General features: G+C 39.6%; 1 protein-coding gene across 1 annotated transcript in view; it reads right to left on the reverse strand.

Moving 5' to 3' along the window:
- Positions 1 to 12,500, reverse strand: part of cables2b (Cdk5 and Abl enzyme substrate 2b) — a 68,289-nt gene that overhangs the window by 105 nt on the left and 55,684 nt on the right. Inside the window, exons 6-10 of the mRNA XM_062053550.1 lie at positions 9,573 to 9,670; positions 3,536 to 3,642; positions 3,310 to 3,429; positions 1,525 to 1,609; positions 1 to 1,308 (exon numbers count right to left, since the gene is read on the reverse strand). The exon at positions 1 to 1,308 is cut by the window's left edge and continues 105 nt beyond it. Of these exons, the coding sequence (XP_061909534.1) occupies positions 1,162 to 1,308; positions 1,525 to 1,609; positions 3,310 to 3,429; positions 3,536 to 3,642; positions 9,573 to 9,670 (557 nt within the window). The 3' untranslated portion in view covers positions 1 to 1,161. The remainder of the gene's footprint in view (positions 1,309 to 1,524; positions 1,610 to 3,309; positions 3,430 to 3,535; positions 3,643 to 9,572; positions 9,671 to 12,500) is intronic.

Consider the following 12,500-nt stretch of genomic DNA (forward strand, 5'->3'; position numbering starts at 1 on the left):
TCATTTTGCTACTCACTAGTAACATTGTGAAAGAGAGGATAACAGAAGAAAACGGATGCAGTCTTATTTACCACATTGTCAGTAACAAACAAAATACAAAATGATAGAAACGTAACTTCAAATAAACTTATATGTAGAAATAGTAATAAATAAATGGAAGACAAACAGTAAATAGCCAAGTGTGCCATTACATCCAATAGGAAACAAGGTCAGTCATCAATAAATGCTGCATAGAATCAAGTCTCTAATGTAGAGAAGACACATTTTTTTACTACTAAAATACTAAATACATTTGAAAGTGGAAACAACATCCGCTTGTTCCGAGGTGAATAGAAAAACCAACAAGCACAGCATTACAATATACAAAACAACATTGTAGAAAAATATCTTTGTTCGTTTGAGTTTTAAAACAGGACAACAAGACAAAGTGCATAAGCAGCAGAGACCAAACATGGCTGCTGGTCCACCCTTTTTACTTTATATATGTTTTGCCAAAATAAAACCTTTGGTGTGAGCTGAGGGGAACCAGACCAGTGCCCCTAATAGAATTCTTCTTTACAGCAAGAACTCATCAGTAAATATAGGGTTTGGTAGGTAATGCTGCCCTCTACTGGTTAGAAGTGCATAATATGATGGCAGATTGTTCCTTTAAAACAAAGTGACAAAAGACCCAAGTGGTTCTGTCTGTGAGTGTAGTTTTTGTCACCTGGAAAAGTTGATTAGGAGAACTACATCAAATCCTGGTGTGCACTGACGGGTTTACATTTCACAGGAATCTTCGGGAATTTCTTGGAGGCTTGGTATTGCTGGTTAAGTCCAGTACCTGTCACACAGTGATATTTCCCAAAGGATGACTTCCTGTTTGTTTATCTCCAGCAATAAAATAACTTCTACTTTTCTCTTTGTTCATGCGGCATGAAACAAGTCACAACAGCCTCCATGGACAGGTGTGATTGATTCACGTCACATGATTCCTTATGGGTTATGTATGCAGAGGATTGGACATGTCTCCATTTGTTGAACTCAGGGAGACTAAATGAGGTGGAGTTCTAGTCAGAATGCTACTCAGCTGTCCACTACCATACAAAAAGGAGAGCTTGTGGAAACCAATGCATATTTAAAAACTGCAAATCAGCAGTAAATATAGATGTGTTCATGAAGCTACAACTGCTGCCGCTGCATAAGCCGCCTGTAATGTGGCATGACTTTACTCTCCGGGAGGTAGAGCGCCATCTCCAGGGCCACCAGGATGGTAAACTCAAATGTTATCAGCTCACGCCTACTTATCCTGAAGCGTTCCTCCAGCTTCTACAAGACACAGCAGAGACAGGGAGACATGGTGACGCTCATACTGATATACTTTTACGTTAAAATGTTCAGTGATCTGATGTGTGATGATATTAATGCACATATAAAAATACACTCCAATGTAAATTATCCGCAGGTTCTTCTAATGAAGTGAAAATGTCAATGGTGACATAGCGGTGCAACAGGAATTTTCCAAATAAAATTTGTGTATCTTACGTCAATGAGGTGTTTGACTTCCTGTTTCTTGAGGTCACTGCTAATCTTGGCAGCCAATAGGATACAGGCAGCTGACACCAACTTCCTGTTTAAAAAGAACAAACAAAAGTGTTGAAATTATAAACAAACAATTCAATCAGTAAATTAGTTTGGGCAGTAAGTTCATCTTTCTTTCTTTCTTCCTGTATTTTTATTTATTTCTACAACCTGTCGTCACGTCCGCTTTTCCTCCATACAAACAGCGTGCCGGTCGAGTCACATAATATATGCGGCTTTTACACACTCATGAGTGAATGCAAATCATACTTGGTCAACAGCCATACAGGCCACACTGAGGGTGACCGTATAAACAACTTTAACACTGTTACAAATATGCGCCACACTGGGAACCCACACCAAACAAGAATGACAAACACATTTCGGAAGAACATCCGCACCGTAACACAACAGAACAAATACCCAGAACCCCTTGCAGCACTAACTCTTCCAGGACGCTACAATATACACCCCCCCAACCACCAAACCCCGCCCCCCCAACCCCGCCCAAAAAATATTACATTAAAGAGATGGTTTGGCAAAAACAAACTCTTTGAATCTCAGTAAAACTAAAATAATGCTATTCGGTAACAGTAGAAGAGAAAGTCAAACACAAATAGACATTGAAAGAGTAAAACAAACCAGTAATAATAGTGTAATAATAGATGATAAAATGAACCGGAAATCTCATAAAAAATGTACAATAAAGTGGCAAGAAACACGTCAATAATGGATAAAGTTATATATGTTCTGGACCAAAAATCACTCCAAATTATCTACTGCTTGCCAGTGTTACCCTATCTGAGTTATTGTGCAGAAATAACTACAAGAGTACACTTATTTACTTACCATATTACAAAAAATAAAGATTAGTTGTAATGATACATAATGATTGCTATCGAGAACATTCAAACCCTTCATTTATTGAATCAAAATGATTGAAATCCAATGATCAGGTGCATTTCCAAACAGTTAAACTTATGTACAAAGCAAACTGAGGTTAGTTTTTTTTTTTTTGGTTGCTCTCTATTGTTTTTTACATTTATTGTGCCGTCGGTGCACGTTAAGTGCCTGCTGGTCACAAAAGACTGCATGAATGTAGCAGCAGAGTACATCAAATATGGCTGCACAATTATGCTTTTTGACAAAATAAAAGTTTATGAGATGGAGTATGTTTAGAACTATATATATATATATTTGGTTTATTTAGTCAGGAAATCTAACGTCAGAACGACCGCAATGAATGCTTCCGGGCAAAGCCGCACACATCCTTGGTAGAAAAGATGGCGCCTGTTTAGTTGGGACAATGCTTCTTGCATAATTTCTTAATGAAAAATAGTATTGATTTGGTCCTCCAATTAGATATAAGAAATCATGACTACAGCATAAACACTTAACATAACACTCCTGTTTTTAAATATCTCTTAAAAACATACTTTTATTCCATGGCTTTTAACACTGAGTGATATCCATCCTGCAATGGCGCCCCATAATACACCTGCTGTGAACCTGTTTTTATGTTTTATTTATTTATTTTTTATCGTGTTCTGTTTGTGTTGTGTTGTGTTTGCTCGGTTCTCGTATTATCTTTTAACCTGCCCATTGTACAGCACTTTGGCTACCCCTGTGGTAAATTTTAAATGTGCTTTATAAATAAAGTTGATTTGACTTAACTAAACTACATACATACATCCTAATTATTATATTCCTAATAAACGTTCTTCCATTACAAAAAAAGCTTGTAAATACCTGTTTTGTTTATTGAGTCGCCCCTGCAGCACCAGCTTCTCAAAGTAGACAAACGCCATCGCGATGGTGGCGGGCTGCAGGCCAAAGTCCTCCCCGACTGATTGCATCTCTCTTTTCAGACTGACACACAGAGAAGCATTAGGGTGCTTTGCTGCTTCCAACAACGGTGCCTTACATTTCTTTTAACAAATGAACCAGATGGACATGATTATTGTTGTTTAAATACCTGCGAATCTTACTAAGGGTGAGTTTGATGTGAGGAAACTTCTCCTTGAATGTCTCGTTCATGTCTTTCTTCAGGTCTGAAGGCTTCACGTATTCTATGACAGTCGTCTGGGAGATTTAAGTGGAGACATAATGAATAGGAGCGGCGTGACAAAGCACACATATTGTGGTGTAGGCATTTTTTTCAAATGGACGCAGACAGTGAGCCATTAAATATGTCTGTCCACATAATATCCTGTATTTGTGTGTATTGACGGAAGCGTTGAGGTGATCTCTGCATCACATATTTGATTGTGTGCATCTCCAGACATTGGATGTTATGTTCAGCCCTCTGAATATTCTAAACATACACAGTGGAGGCACAACAGAGTTAACAGAACCCACCTTAGCAAAAATCCTTGATGAGAGATTAAACAGTTGTGTGTGTGTATGTGTCTTCATACATTTTAATACTTTCCACTTGAGGGATCATACTAAGCTGCTGCCTATACGGTGCTTAAGATGACACATAAGGCGCTTGTGGGTGTGTGTGTGTGTGTGTGTGCGTGTGTGTGTGTGTGTGTGTGTGTGTGTGTGTTATACTAGCTAGCTTCCTGGTTTTCCTCTTCTCTATTTGTTCTCTTCTACATTTGTATTTTTATTTTGTCCATTTGTATATGTATATTAGGGATGTTCTGATCAAGGTTTTATGCTGCCGATTCCGATCATCTATGAGTGAGATCGGCCAATCCCAATACTGATCACATGTACAGTGCATCCAGAAAGTATTTACAGCGCTTACATTTTTCCACATGTTATGTTACAGCCTTATTCCAAAATTAAATACAACAATTTAGTCCTCAAAATTCCACAGACAATACCCCATTATTTATGGATTTTTGCTAATTTAAAAAATAATAATAAAATAAATCACATGTACCGTATTTTCCGCACTATAAGGCGCACCTAAAAATCTCAAATTTTCTCAAAAGCTGACAGTGCGCCTTATAATCCGGTGCGCCTTATATATAGACCAATATTGAGCCACAACAGGTCTCGCAACCCCAGCCTCTAATGTAGCGTCTATTCTATGCGCCTTATAATGCGGTGCGCCTTATATATGGACAAAGTTTCAAAATAGGCCATTCATTGAAGGTGGGCCTTATAATCCGGTGCACCTTATAGTGCGGAAAATACGGTACATAAATAATTACAGCCTTTGCGCAATACTTTGTTGATGCACTTTTCGCAGCAATTAAAGCCTCAAATATTTTTGAATATGATACCAGAAGCTTGGCTCACCTATCTTTGGGCAGTTTTGCCCATTTCTCTTTGTAGCACCTCTCAAGCTCCATTGATTGATTGATTGTTTGAGACTTTTATTAGTAGGTTGCACAGTGAAGTACATATTCCGTACAATTGACCACTAAATGGTAACACCCAAATAAGTTTTTCAACTTGTTTAAGTCGGGGTATATATTCATGATACAGAAATATACTATCATATATACTATCATCATAATACAGTCATCACATAAGATGATCACATTTAATTATTTACATTATTTACAATCAGGGGTGTGGAGGGGGGGGGGATATGGACATCAAGTAGTGGACATAGAGAGAGAGAGAGAGAGAGAGAGAGAGAGAGAGAGAGAGAGAGAGAGAGAGAGAGAGAGAGAGAGAGATCAGAAGGCATAAGAAAAAGAAAAAGTATCTGCATTTGATTGTTTACATTTGATTATTAGCAATCCGGGGAGGGTGTTAGTTTAGGGTTGTAGCTGCCTGGAGGTGAACTTTTATTGCGGTTTTGAAGGAGGATAGAGATGCCCTTTCTTTTATACCTGTTGGGAGCGCATTCCACATTGATGTGGCATAGAAAGAGAATGAGTTAAGACCTTTGTTAGTTCGGAATCTGGGTTTAACGTGGTTAGTGGAGCACCCCCTGGTGTTGTGGTTATGGCGGTCATTTACGTTAAGGAAGTAGTTTGACATGTACTTCGGTATCAGGGAGGTGTAGCGGATTTTATAGACTATGCTCAGTGCAAGTTGTTTGACCCTGTCCTCCACCTTGAGCCAGCCCACTTTGGAGAAGTGGGTATTTTATCACAGGAAAGGTTAGCCTCTAGAATGGAACCTAGGTAAGTGACCCCATCTTTCCTGGTGATAACAATGTCACCTACTTTTATGGTGAAGTCATTGACTTTCTTAAGTTTGGTGTGGGACCCAAACAGGATGGATTCTGTTTTACCCAAGTGTATGGATAGCTTGTTGTCAGCGAGCCAGGTGCAAGTTCTACAGAGCTCAGCACTGAGGATTTTCTCCACCTGTGACTTGTCCTCGCCGGATACCAGCAAGGCAGAGTCATCCGCAAACAAAAACAATTCACAGTCGCATGCCGATGACATGTCGTTTATGTATATTAGGAACAGTAAAGGTCCCAATATACTGCCTTGGGGGACTCCACAGCTCACCGAGAGGGGGGGCGGGGGGGGGATACGGTGCCGTTCACCTCTACCACCTGCTCCCTCCCCTCCAAGTAAGATTGCATCCAGCTCCATGAGGTTTTGTTAAATCCGATTGCTCTGAGCTTATCCAACAGTGTAGCGTGGTTAACGGTGTCAAAGGCCTTCTGAAGGTCCAGCATGACCATGCCGCAGTATTTGCCCGCGTCCACCTCATGTTTGATGTGGTCGGTCAGATAGAGAAGGCATGTGTCAGTGGAGTGGTTAGTTCTGAAGCCGGATTGGAATTTGTACACGAGTTTATTAGTGGCAAGGTAACTATCGACCTGTTCATAAACTATTTTCTCCATTACTTTCGAAACGGAACTGAGAATAGAAACAGGTCGGTAGTTGCCAGGTTCCAATTTGCTTCCTTTTTTAAAGAGGGGAGTTACTCTTGCTATCTTAAAATCTTTTGGTACTTGGCCTTGTGTAATTGATAGGTTTATTATGTGCGTGATGATCGGGGCAATGATGGAGGCAGAGTCCCTGAGGAATCTGGAGGGAATATTATCAAGGCCGGTGGCCTTGTTAGGGTGGAGCGCGCTCAATTTTTTAAACACCTCATCAGCTGTGACCATTTCTAATTTGAAATCATCGTTGGATACTCCTAGCTTTCTGTAGAAGGCTTTAATGTGTTCTACACCAAAGCGACCAGAGTGGTGGGACAGCTTGTTGACAAGAGTTGCGGCTATGCTGGTGAAAAAGGTGTTAAGTCTGCTAGCTACCTCCATTTTGTCTGTAATGAGGGAGTCACCCTCCTTGATGCTGAAGTTGGTGAGTCTTGTTTTAAGTTTCTGGCTGCAACCAGGAAGCTGGTTGTTGAGAATTTTCCAGAGCTCACGTGGCTTATTTGTGTTTTCCTCTATTTTGTCGTTAATGTAATTTTTTTTTAAGGATTTAGTCAGGTTGGTTGACTTATTTCTTAATTTATTGCATTGCTTTTTGAGAGTTGAAAGGAGTAATTTGAGGTTGATATTATTGGGTTGTTTATCTACTTCTGTTTTACATTTTTGGTATTCAGAGTATTTCCTGTCTCTGTCTTTTATGGCAGCTAATAGGTCCGGATTCATCCATGGTTCCGAGCGGGCTTTGATCCTGACTGTTTTCACGGGAGCCATGTCATTTAGTATCTTTAGGAACGCCGTTTTGAAGCGATCCCAAGCAACATCGACCAGGTTGCTCGCGAGCACAGGGGACCAGTCCCACTCATCTAATTTTAAATTGAAATTGTCATTGGAGTATTTTTTGAGGGATCTGGATTGGGCTGTTATGTGGCCATTGGCTTTAGGTTTAGCTATTTTACGGGTGCAGAAGGTTAGATAGTGGTCGTTAAGACCACAGTTCATGACCCCACTATTTTTTATTTTAGGCCGGTCTGAAGTGAGAATGAGATCTATAGTTGATTGGGTGGAATCACACACCCTTGTGGGTAGCGCTATTAGCTGGGAAAGACCGTGCAGATTACAAAACTTGCTGAAGGATCTGAAGACAGGCGCATCTTTGCGTTGAATATCTGTGTTCAGATCCCCAGTTATAATTTTCTCCATGTTGTCTGTCCCTGCCAAGCATTCTTCCAAAGCCCAATAGAAATCACTCTGATTAGGGGGTCTATAAACAGTCCCTATTAGTACCGGCTTAGCGTTTTTAAATTTGATTTCCACCCACACAGATTCCAGGTCATTGTGGTTAAGATCAGTGCGAGTTATGTATTTAATATCCTGGTGAATATACATACAAACGCCCCCACCGTGTTTATTCCTATCCTTTCTGATAACCGAAAAGTTTTGTATTTCTATCTCTGAGGTTGGATGGGAAGTGTCGGTGCACAGCTATTTTCAAAATCTCTCCAGAGATGTTAAATTGGATTCAAGTCTGAGCTCTGGCTGGGCTACTCAAGGACATTTACAGAGTGGTCCTGGAGCCATTTTTTGTTTTATATCTTGGCTGTGTGCTTGGGGTTGATGTCCTGCTGAAAGATGAACCATCGCTCCAGTCTGAGTTGAAGAGTAGGTTTTCATCTAGGATGACTGTTTATATTGCTGCATTCATCTTTCCCACTATCTTGACTAGTCTCCCAGTTCCTGCCGCTGAAAAACGTCCCCACAGCATGATGCTGCCACCACCATTCGTCAATGTAGGGATGGTATTGGCCTGGTGATGAGGGGTGCCAGGTTTCCTCCAAACATGACACCTGGCATTCACGCCAAAGAGTTCAATCTTTGTTTCATCAGACCAGAAAATGTTGTTTCTCATGGTCTGACATTCTTTTAGGTGCATTTTGGCTAACTTTTACAAAGGAATGGCTTCGTTCTGGCCACTATACCATTCAGGCCTGATTGGTGGATTGCTGCAGAGATGGTTGTCCTTCTGGAAATGTCTCCTCTCTCCACAGAGGATTGCTGTAACTCTGACAGAGTGTCCATCGGGTTTTTGGTCACCTCCCTGACTAGGACCCTTCTTCCACGATCACTCAGTTTAGACGACCGGCCAGCTCTTGCAAGAGTCCTGGTGGTTACAAACTTCTTCCATTTATGGATAATGGAGGCCGCTGTGCTGATCGGGAATTTCAAGGCAGTAGATATTTTTCTGTACCCTTCCGCAGATGTGTGCCTTGAGCCAATCCTGTCTCAGCGGTCTACAGGCAATTCCTTTGATTTAATTATTGGATCGTGCTCTGCCATGCAGTGTCAATTGGAAGACCTTATATGGAAGACCAGGTGTGTCCAACCAACTGAATCTACCACAGGTGGACTTCAGTTAAGCTGTAGGAACATCTTAAGGATGATCAGTTGAAACAGGATGCACCTGGGCCCACTTTTGAGCTTCATGGCAAAGGTTGTAAATACTTAAGTACATGTGATTTTAATACATTTGCAGAAAATTCCCCCCAAAAATTCACATTGTCATTACGGGGTGTTGTGTCTAGAATTTTTAGGCCCAAATTAATTAATTGCATTTTGGAATAAGGTTGTAACATAAGAAAATGTGGAAAAAGTGAAGTGCTGTGAATACTTTCCAGATATATCTCTTACTAAATGATCTAATCTCTGTTGTGTTTATTTTCTTACCAGCATAGTCTAGCCTTTTTTGAGGTGGAAGAAGTCACAAATGAGATCTCTTGTCTGGTTCACTTCAATGAAAGATTGTATTCATTTTATAAGTATATTTAATTAACTACAAAAGATTCACCGTAAAGGTGCTAGAGCTACATCCATGTGACGTTTTTGTGTTTAATTCTCTCTTGAAAAACTGAAAAAAATCAAGCCAAAGATTCGATTGATCGTCGACTGAGAGCAAAATCTAACAAATCAAATTTGACTATGATATGTGTATATGTACAGGTATATAAAATATTACACTGAAGTGAATACACAGAGGTATTTGTTGTAAAAACTCACAGCATAATAACTGAGATTATTTTTAAGTCAAACTGAGGATCACTAATGCTGTATTGTTGTCAAATGCACCAAGACAACGGTAGTGTAACGAGCACAGTGTAGTAAACACTGCTCCAGTGGATGAACCTGTGTTTTATAATACAATACTTTGTACCATGTAGGAGGCAAAAATCAGCACACGTTTGTGTTTCCCACAAGGCCACTGGGGGTCACCGAGAATATTTGGGTCATAGTCTGTTACATCCTCCAGTCCTGGAAGACAAACATGCACACATACGCACACAGTCAACAGTGAAGTGAAGAACTGCATGCATCAGGTAATTGCTACACCTACTGGACACAAATATAAAAGGTTCATGATTGATACAGGTCCCGCCAGCATTTTCACAAATGTTTACAACGAGGAGCAAACTAATAGCTTGCCCTATGGTTATTCTATATAATGTATATGGGTTTAGCCATACATTGACCACATAGCACAAACAGCCAGTGGGCCATTAAACAGAACATCTACCTTAATGACTTGTTTATAACTTTTCCTCGTAGTACTGTACTGTAGTAGTGATTTTGTGTTAGGTTGGTGCATGGTTCCAGTGTATATTTCAAGTGAATGATACATGTATGTACCTGCATAACCACATCCACATGATTTTATATGTGCATTTGCGTATTGTTTGTCCAATAAAGAATCTCTTTCTCAATCAAGCCTACGACCCTCTATCATCGACTCTAAAATCACTGCAATAATCGTGTAACACCAGCAAAAGTTTCATATAGGATTTCAATAATTATTTATTTTGGTATTTTAATACAAAATATGAGTTGTGGACACCAACATTTTGCCTATGTTTATTCTGGTAAAACAAGCTTATTCAGTTTGCTTGGGCAGAACAAGCGATGAAAATAAATGTTACAAAGATGAGTAGCTCTCAGTCATTTTTCCATTTTGTAAATTTGGCTCTAAAAAGAAAAAATATTGGAAACTACTGCTGCAAATGTATATCTTACTTTAAAAAAAATCCATTAAAATTGCAATGTGACTAGTAGGCAAAATTGCAGTCATGTAATGGAGATGTGTTAAAAAATACTAGATAATAATTGTAGAACAAGGGCATACACAAACACACAGCTGTTTCGTGTTAATGAAGGTTTCGAGACTTGTGACTAAGAAAAGTTTCTGTCGCTGTGAGTGTGTTTGCATGTAACAAATGAGACGTGGTGTGTGTACGCCCCAGCACAGCTGCAGCAATACTTTCTCCTCATCTCTCCATTCTGTTGGTTTTCCTTCTAACCATCCTTTCCACGTAACTATCACACAGTCCCTTTGGTGAAATTACTGACAAAATGACTTATTAATCGAAAATGTTCATGTGCTTAAATGTGTCAAGGTCATGCTGAAGAAATTATTGTAACAATACACTGTAGACTAAAGTGTGTGTCCACTTGATCACCACATGTACCGGGCATGGAAATAGAAGAATATAATTGGTGCAACTTTTGCAGTTATAACACTTTCCACCCTTCTGGACTTTCTTTAAAATGTTAGCATGTGTCCGTGGGGATTTTTGTCTTTTCATCCATAAGCACATTTGTGAGGTCAGAAGTCATTGATGCTGGACCTAAAGGATATCCTGCTACCAACTATCTCTTTTGTAGTTCATTCCAAAAGTCTTAAAGGGGTCATATTGTGATTTTTTTTTTGGATATTAAAAAATTTCAAACCCTTCAATGTGGCGTACATAACAAGGTATAGTAGTGCTTTGGTGAAAATGTTACATAGATTTAGTTTTACAGACAATCTTCAAGCCACTTTCTGATAGTCCCTTTAAATTGCGCTGTTTTGGGGATAGTCTTATTTTTGTGCCAAAGCCCTCCTCTAGGCTTAGCCTTCTTCGACTACTTCTCCACCCTGTCATCCATGTTGTAGTTTTTTGCGTTTCCATATCGAATCTACTGACATTTATAAGTTATAACTGTACACTACTTTGTATAAGAAATGGCAACAGCGGAGGATATTAGCTAGCATTTGCATGTACGAGGCAGTCTACCCCACAACAAGAGGATAGAGAAAAATAAGAACTTATTGACTACAACTGAATAAAAATGATAGACTTACACAAAGCTCTTCGGGTATACCTCAACCATATATGGAGATATTTGCTGACGTAACTTTGGCAAAAAAAATCTCGAATTCCAAACGGCTCTTTTGGAGTAAGTTTGGAAGAAGGCAAGATTGTTTTATAAATGTCTCCGCCATGCCTCCATGGTTTGATTTTACTTTCGGGACTTATGGGGATCCTAAATACACAATAACAGGTACCAACAGGTGAGAAAAGTTGGCTATGCGTAATAGGTCACCTTTAATGAACCTCTAAGCAGGAGATTGTCTGTACCATAGGTATGACGAGCATTTGTGGAGTATGATGAGGCTTTGAATCTGTCCTCTATAGCAGTGATCCCCAAACACCGGGCCGCGGCCCAGTACCGGTCCGTGGATCGATTGGTACCGGGCCACACAAGAAATTAAATTTGTTTTATTTTTTTTATTAAATCAACATAAAAAACACAAGATACACTTACAATTAGTGCACCAACCCAAAAAAACTCCCTCCCCCATTTACACTCATTCACACTCATTCGCACAAAAGGGTTGTTTCTTTCTGTTATTAATATTTCTGGTTCCTACATTATATATCAATAAAGTTTAAACTGTCTGCAGGGATACAGTCCGTACATGATTTTATTTTTTATGACAAAAAACAAAACAAAACAAAACCATAACCCCACCACCCCCCCGTCCGTGGGACAAATTTTCAAGCGTTGGTTTGCAGTTACAAAAAGGTTGGGGACCACTGCTCTATAGTAAAAAAACAGTACGGGGTCTTGAACAAATGTTGACACCCAAGTGTCAAGTAAGTATGTTCTTTTGATCTTTTTTTCCCCCCGAGTCACATCGGCACCTATTGGAAGGTGCTTTCTTTTGTGGGGGTAGCTGATGTGATTAATTTGCATGTGATGAGGGTCATTATCTGACCCCTTTGCAAAGGTAATAAACTGCTCAAGTTTTATGTCTTTATTTCAG

Source organism: Entelurus aequoreus, linkage group LG07, assembly GCF_033978785.1.
Source record: "Entelurus aequoreus isolate RoL-2023_Sb linkage group LG07, RoL_Eaeq_v1.1, whole genome shotgun sequence".
Lineage (NCBI taxonomy): Eukaryota > Metazoa > Chordata > Actinopteri > Syngnathiformes > Syngnathidae > Entelurus > Entelurus aequoreus.